The 8374-nt window shown below is 43.5% G+C and overlaps 1 protein-coding gene across 1 annotated transcript in view; it reads right to left on the minus strand.

Moving 5' to 3' along the window:
- Positions 1-6695: 6695 nt before the first annotated feature.
- Positions 6696-8374, minus strand: part of LOC106810544 (charged multivesicular body protein 7-like) — an 18836-nt gene continuing 17157 nt past the window's right edge. Inside the window, exon 9 of the mRNA XM_014813922.1 lies at positions 6696-6910. Within this exon, the coding sequence (XP_014669408.1) occupies positions 6825-6910 (86 nt within the window). The 3' untranslated portion in view covers positions 6696-6824. The remainder of the gene's footprint in view (positions 6911-8374) is intronic.

Here is an 8374-nt window from a genome sequence, read left to right on the forward strand (position 1 = left end):
TTTGTTGTGTGTGTGTGTGTGTGTGTGTGTGTGTGTGTGTGTGTGTGTGTGTGTGTGTGTGTGTGTGTGTGTGTGTGTGTGTGTGTGTGTGTGTGTGTGTGTGTGTGTGTGTGTGTGTGCGCACGCGCGCGTTTATGATTGTTAAGTTACATGCATGCACAACAGCAGGCGCCGTGACGGCACGTTAGTACGTTACGCGCATCCTCACACGTTATTACGCAATACCTGACACCGAACTCGGATTCAGTTAATCCGGTTCAGGTGCCAACATACACTATCGATTACGAAGCTCTGCTAGAAGAAAGAGCTGTCCACTCTATCCCCCGTCCGTACTGGCTGGCTTACGGGGAAGACTTCTCTGTGCTGCTCCCATACTAACCACACGCTATAGCTAGATTATGTTAACATATTTATCTCACCCACCGTCCCACACAAATCTCATTAGATCGCAGTAATCGAAAGACTTACTGATGGCGGTGCATGCGCAGGGTTTTAAGGAAACAGTATAGCTACTTAACACGCTGAAACCCCTGTAAGGAAAGCTGCATAAAATAGAGCAACGCTTACTTAATATTTGCAAGAGATTGCGACATGCATGTCTAGTGCGAAAGCGCACAGCGGTTGCAGGGCGAGTATGTTGGCCCTATAAACAAACTACAAGGTTAAATAAGTTAATCCGAGAGAGAGATAGAGAGTAAGAGTGAGTGAGAAAAAGAGAGAGAGTGATAGAAATAAAGAAAGAGAGAGAGAGAGAGAGAGGGGGGGAGGGCGAGAGAGGGGAAGAGGAGGAGAGCGAGAGAGGAAGTCTTCAGGAATCACTATTAAGAAACGAGCGTTTATGCATATCAAATATTCCAATTAATACAATAATTTATAGCAATTGATTAAACGTCAATTCATAATGACCTGCAAACATCCGTACGATTGCTCAGCCGCGGCTTTACCTTTATGTAAACTTTATAACTTTTCTTGATAAACCCAACGATGCATATATATTGTTTGTGACCTATCGCTTACTCATGCGTCATACACACACACACACACACACACACACACACACACAACCCAGGAGCGGCGAGCGCCGCCGCGGCGTGATGCCACGCACGCGACTAAGACACTGACAGGAGCAGACGCGGACGCTAAACGCCACACAGACACACACACACGACACACACACGACACACATCGACATCCATCACACACCACAGATCACGACACCGAAACTGACACGTACACACTATAACCCATAATTATTATCTAATAGTAATAGCTGAGCTGCAATAACAAGAAGTATAATATTATAAAGAAGTATATATAAGAAGTATATATATATATATATATATATATATATAAGAAGAAATATAAGAAGTATGTATATCATTCAGCAATATTAAAGCCATATTTACGAGAACTATTTAGTGCTTCCCCCCCCCCTTTTTAATCTGTTTAGTCACCTACCGTTATTGCTTGAGTAACAACAATTATTGTCTAGAGCCCTATATAAAAACTTGCACTTCGAAACAGCTCACAGCTCCTTCGAGTGCACGCACGCCTCATGCAATGAAATATATGCGAGCCGGCTACAGGCGAGCCAGGGAAGGATAAAGTACACTCAACATTAATAACTAGATCATAAACTCCCCCAATCCCACCGTCACAGCACGTCGACGATCCGTTTTGCCAACGATGAAAAGGTTCGATGACGTAGAAACTACATCTGCATATTAAATCGTGAGCGATGCGCAGAGAATTGCTCAGCGCGTGGCCAACTCAACACGACGAAGTGGCGTGGGGATAGTGTAGTGTGTGCTGCAAACTACGTCCAAGCGATACGACGTGCGAATACCGTCGCGCTGCCTCACGAGGCCGAAGTGTTGTTGTTCCAGCTGAAGATGCTTTCGCGAGGAAGCATTCGACAACGCGCGTGTATTTGAATAACAACCCGATTACTATACGCGTCTCTACGCGAACGACGGGGACCACCCGCCGAGTGTTGCCGCACGGGCGATTATATAGGGATGGATAACTTGGTCGAATAACGACGAGTAGCTCGGTCGTGTGTCGGCCACGTATCATCGCCGCGTTGTGTTGTGCGTGGGCGAGATGTGTTTTAAAACAGTGCAGTAGATGCAGCGGGTGGTGGGGATTGCGATCAAGAACGAAGCAACGAGGCGCAATTTAACACATAATCACGAAATACGCCATCCGTTTTTGCGCGACGCGGGCAACGCGGTGCAGCCGGCTGTTTGGGGTTGTAGGATATGTTTACTAGGCACTTCTAATTTTAACATATATTTTACGATATATTAAAGAATGATGCAAAAACCCTAAAAAGTGCCCTAACCCTAACCCTAACTCTAACCCTAATTAAATTTAAAATATATGTTACTTACAATACGACTTAAAGGGACGTCTACGCGTATATCGCGTTAACAGCGCTATACTTCGCTACCACCATACACTTCACAGCAGCGTGCAGATGCTGTGAACAATATAGCAAATTTTAATATTGTGCAGCACTGGTCGCTGCACAAGTGGGAAGGTAGCGCGTAACAGAATCACCACTAATCGGTTCATAGCAGAAAAAAATTGTTTTTATTTTAAAAAAAAGATCAAAATCTCCCGATCGATCATTTATTTATCATTAAATATTATAATTAATTACAAATATCGCGTTATCGTGATGTCATAGTGATGTTTATGTTTCGTAGTCAATTTACTGTTTCATATAATCTCCGTATTCTACCGTTAGAAAAATAATAAAAATAAACGTTAAAAAAAACAAAGTGAAAAAAACTAATATCGCCAAGACGCGTTAGATAATTAACCAGGAATCGAGCAACAACAAAATAATAAAAACAATAAACAATTAGCGAACATTACGTTTCACAACGCATTAACGACATACGACGTTCGACGGAAATTGGCACGTAAATGCACGGGGACATACGCATACTCGCTTCGTGCGTACGCAATTGTATCTCGCTTCTCGTAAATGGATCTGCGCTGGCTGGCACTAGTAAATCTGTCGACATAAAAGGTCATCCTATAGCAGCGAACAAATAGAAGAGGTAATTGCCGGCCGCCGTTGAAAGCTTCGTTTCATGCGCGCATGCCGATCAACATGCAGCAACAGCATCTAAATATATATAGCAAACGTCCTCGTCGTGCGCTTATCATTATATATAACAAACGTCCTCGTCGTGCGCTTATCAATATTCTACATGCTTGCGTCGACATCGTTGCTGACTGAGATGTTGACGATAGATAAGTGGCTCTTTATATTTACTGTCAACATTTCATACACGGACAGCACTTGCGGTGCGAAGAACCCGGGAAGTACGACGATGGGTAGTACTACAGCCTAGGGGTTTGTACGCGCGTATGGGCTTAGTACGACCAAACTGTAGTGCAAGGAGAGAGCAGGTGGTGGTGGGTATCAGGGGGTGTTTCACCTATACGGGGACGCACGTATAGATATAACGTGTTCAGATACCTAGGCAAGCACACCCAGAGAAAGAGGGAGATTGACAAGAGATGAACGAGAAAGAGAGAGGTGGACGAGTGTGTATACGCATCTAGCTCAGCTCAGGAACCTGACAAAGACGAGCAATTGGTTTTATTCCATCAAGCGAGTGTTACTGACCATTAATAAAGTCCTAGATTGTTCAAACCATGTTGTCAAAGAGTCATGGTTTTCGTTTGTTTTGCGCTACATTGATTATGGTTTCCTAATGATATGTAACGAATGCAAGCCGGCAAGCAAAACGTAATTATACCTCCCTAATTTTTCAGAAATAATTTCTGATCTTCAGGCTTACTACTCATTAGGGCGTGTAGGTGTTGCGGGGGTGGGGGAGGGCGTCGAAGGACATGTTATATTAAAAATTCTCCACCCCTCTAGTTCATCTGTCGAACAGAAGAGCCATTTCACAACATAATTATTCTGGAAACTATATTAAGTAATTTAAACACCAATTAAGATCTTATTAATTCTAAGAGATTCTATACAAATTGAAGGTGTTTCGACAATGCAATTTCGCAAGTGATTCACACTGGCTAATGCAGCCTCTATTTAATAGCGTGCGATAAGCATCATTACATGAATTAGAAAGACGTGATACACTTGGCGAAATTTATTCAAATGAAAACACCCAACGGCGTTAGGGATTTTGTCTGAATAATTGTAAAAATTTCCCATAAAATATCTCAAACGGCGACAGAATCGAGACTTTTCTTTGTGCTAGACATCTTCGGCTATAACCCACGTGTAATAATACGCTTATGTCATCGTGCAAAGATACACTTTTGCAAAAAAAGAAATTTGAAAAAAATAATAATCGAGAGTGCATTACGAATATTCAGGGCGCAAAAACTAGGAGAAAAATCGTTTAACAAACAATTTTACGTAAATAAAAAAAACGTACAATAAAGCAGACATTGCAGGAGGAAAAGCACGAGGACGGACGGAACACTACGAGTAAAGGAAGAACGGGTTAGGAAAAAATAGTAAGGAATATGCGGTGCTATCAAGAGACCGTACGATACGTTATGCAGACGTATAGACGAATGGTTGGTCATAGAAACACACACACATACATGCACGCACGCACACAAACAAGCATACAAACAAACACACACAAACACACGCACGCACGCACATACACACACACGCACGCTCGCCCGCGAGCGCACAGCAGTAATACAGCTAAACGTAGGCAGGTACTATAAGTATACACTCGCCCCACCTCTACCGCTCTCTCTCTCTCGCGCGCTCTCTCTCTCTCTCTCTCTCTCTCTCTCTCTCTCTCTCTCTCTCGTCTGCTTCTCTCCTCTCTCTCACTCTGTTGGCCGGTTCGCTCGGCCTCGCCTCCCCTTCTGTCTTCCTTCCTCTACTGGGCTCTCGGCTCTTCTATCCTTATCTGGGAACAGAAAAGAGACGAGAAAAATTTCTAACCAAACTAGAAGCTCCCCGTTACTATTTCTCAGGTGGAACTATGGCAGTCGCTGAAATGTCGTGAAACGAGTATTTTGAACTTTCATGCCATCCGCTAACAATTACATACGATATATATATTATATATATATATAGTACTATATATATTCAGCAAGTAAGTCTATTTATCATACTTCTGATATATATATATTAGTTATAGTTATATATCCATTCGCGAGATGCTGAATTCTACAAACGGTATTTCTATCTGGAAACTCTACAGTGCCTCGGACATACCGATTATCTTGCGTTATCGGCGCGATACTATCTTACTAGGTTGAACCGCCCACTGCCACAAAAACACGTCTCGTAACGCAGATTACGGCGAAGTTATTGAACACGCCCATTTTAGCGTGTAGCCTTATTTCACTCGCTGGACGAGCGTTTTGATTAAAGCCGCTATATTCCTGCGGATCGAGACGCATTTCCAGTTACGCCGAAACTCCCACGACAAGGCAAAATGTCGATCTACAATCGCTCAACTGACAGATTACTATAGTATCCGCTAAATACTATCGCCTGATCACGTTTGAATCGCTCGGCTCAAATCCAAGCACGCACGTTGTGTCAACGCATAATGAGTTCGACGGCGCGTGTTTTAGAAGCGTCACTGGTAAAAACGTGATACTTGCTATATGTAAGCTGTTCTCAATGTTTCACTACACAGTATACAGAATGCACATTACCGTGCACGAAGAACACAACATAACGGGATGACGAGCGCTGAATGCATTCAAAATTTTACTATTATAATATAATTATTTGGTTGTAATGTCTAATACATTCATAACAAGCCTTTATTATTTTTATTAGCTAATGTATATCGTATAATACGTAACGACTGCTACACGTCAGAAATTATAATTCAAGAAGGAACCAGCTATAGCTGCACGCATACGACACGCCACACATGAATCGAGGTGGGAAAGCGAAATTTCGTCACAATACCGTTCCATATTTTGAACCCGTAAACACGGCGGATCACGTCTTACAGACCGCAATCACGCGCCCACACAACGGCCAACATTACGCGAGTGCATTGTGTTCTCGCCGGCGCGCATTGTAGTGCAATGACGTATTAATGCGTTCAGTAAACCCCCATTATAGCTGAGCGAAGTGATCAATCAGGGGATGGCCGCTGGCGTTAATTGCACCATGCAACGGACGATATTGCAACAGGTGCGGCGGGCCGGCACAGACCTAGACGCGAGCGCATTAACCTGGGCGCTTTCATCACTCAATCATAAAAACCACTTGTCTTTTTTCCTTGTTTTTTTTTTTTTCTTGGGGCACGCAAAACATTCCGCATGGCAGGCTCGGGGCGACGCGGGAGCATTCATTATTTCATGCTCATTACGCGCCGCACACACACACACCACTACAACACGGCTGATGCGCATTGCACTTATGTTCACCTCTTTCTCCATGAAACGAACCTGCCAGACGCTAACAAACCCGCCGGCCGTCCACGGCTTCCAATCATTCTCCCACGAAACAACGCCCGGGGGCATACACCCACACCACAACTCAGCACATACCACAGCCGTGCGGGGGCGCCACCCGCATTGATGCCACGCAATCACTGTTAATTTGCATGGATCCCCAGTATACACGCCAAATACAACACTAATGCATATACTATATAGTACTATATATATAATTATATATATATAGCTATATAGTATCACATATATAACTATATATATAACATATTTATTTACAAAACTAATCTGCTACCCGGTAGCAATTCCTTCTCCTCGTCCGCTATCTCGTCCGCTCCTTTGATGTCACTAATAATTGGCGCGTGGGTGGCAAACACATGACGTCATCACGTCGCTGTCTCCCGTTGCCGCTGCTGCGCGGGTTTCGCTATAACCCGTGTCGGCCGATCGCTGGGTGCTTCAGGAAGATCTCCTGCAAAACAAAGAGCGAGAGTAAGTATAATCGAACGCGTCTCCTCCGCTTCACGTAGGAAATGCACAAAAACCAAAACAGGTAATGGCACGTTATACCGAAGTCACTCAGACTCGTCGCGTGACCTCTGCCAACGCCTCAATAACTATATCGGCCGAATTTTTCTCCTCCGTCAATGACATTTCTCGTGCGGCCAGGTAACAAAGCTTTGCCGGGGTTGATTGGGGGAAAGTGCATTACACACAATCGATCGATCCCTGGTGCATATGGTCGTTTCTCAGCATATAGAAAGCTGACTGAGGTGGTTTTTTTTATTCGATTGACCGTTATACACAATATCACGAACCTGTGTATATTGAATATACGGGTATCCATTTTTCTATGTACGTATCCGGGAAACGTCGGATGTGGGTTTGGTAGAAATAAAACATTAAACGTACCTACTCATCTTCTTGAAAAAAATTAAGCGCGAAACATGGTACATCAAATCACGATCATCCCTCTTGCACAATTAACTAACCCTTAATCAGGGTTAGTTAATCGCTTTCATTTTATTATGCTCTCCATATATATTTCTAATTCATTTTCACTCACAAGTAGATTAAATTAATTATTACAACGGTCTGCCGCGTACGGATTGACACGGAAACTAATAACGAAGTTACACGCAATTTAGAAGATTCGCTTTCAGAAATGAAATTTCTCTCAGACGTAATTGTATTTCAATCAAGCCCGCAGCACTATCTCATCTACGCTTATAGCGCCTATATAGATTGTCCACGCCGATTAAACCCTGAGAAAGTAGCGAGTAATACATGTCAAAAAGAGAACGAAGCGCCATTACAAACGTCGCATTATTATCACCAACCGCTTTTCCGACGACCAAAGCAAATAGACCGTAATACGTACGTACATGTATTTAGCATAATATTCGCACAGAAGTAATTGAAAATGCGCGCTAACGCCCCTCTCTTCGCTCGCGCCGTTACGCCATTTGCATTGAAATCGTACACTGGGACTGGCCGTGAACAATGGCGAGTCTACGACGAGCGAAAATGGCTATTTATTTTGCAAGCTCTGTGACGTTTCTCGCTACAGCTGACACAACAGAAAACAGATTGCGTTCTGGCAGGTAGTGCTGGATTTTTTAATGCGGGTGTGCGAATGAGCGGTATTCAGTGTCTTGCGTGGATGTGAAATTGCTTTGATGGTTAATTGCATGCGAAAAGTAATTACGTGGCTGCGTTTATGTTACTGTCGACTCAAACATGCGTGAGCGTTGGGTGAGAGCGCGCGGTAGTTCTGGGCCGTGAAGCTGTTTGCATAGCTCAGCTGCTGCCCCCCTCATCACTGAAAACGATCTCTTCCTCGATACGCTCATGACGGCTGTATACTGTGTAATACAGAGAAATTAGTGTGATAAGTAATTATGAAAACAGGGCGACACCAAGGATAAGGGTATTT

The sequence above is a fragment of the Priapulus caudatus genome, unplaced genomic scaffold (genome assembly GCF_000485595.1).
Source record: "Priapulus caudatus unplaced genomic scaffold, Priapulus_caudatus-5.0.1 Scaffold450, whole genome shotgun sequence".
NCBI lineage: Eukaryota > Metazoa > Priapulida > Priapulimorpha > Priapulimorphida > Priapulidae > Priapulus > Priapulus caudatus.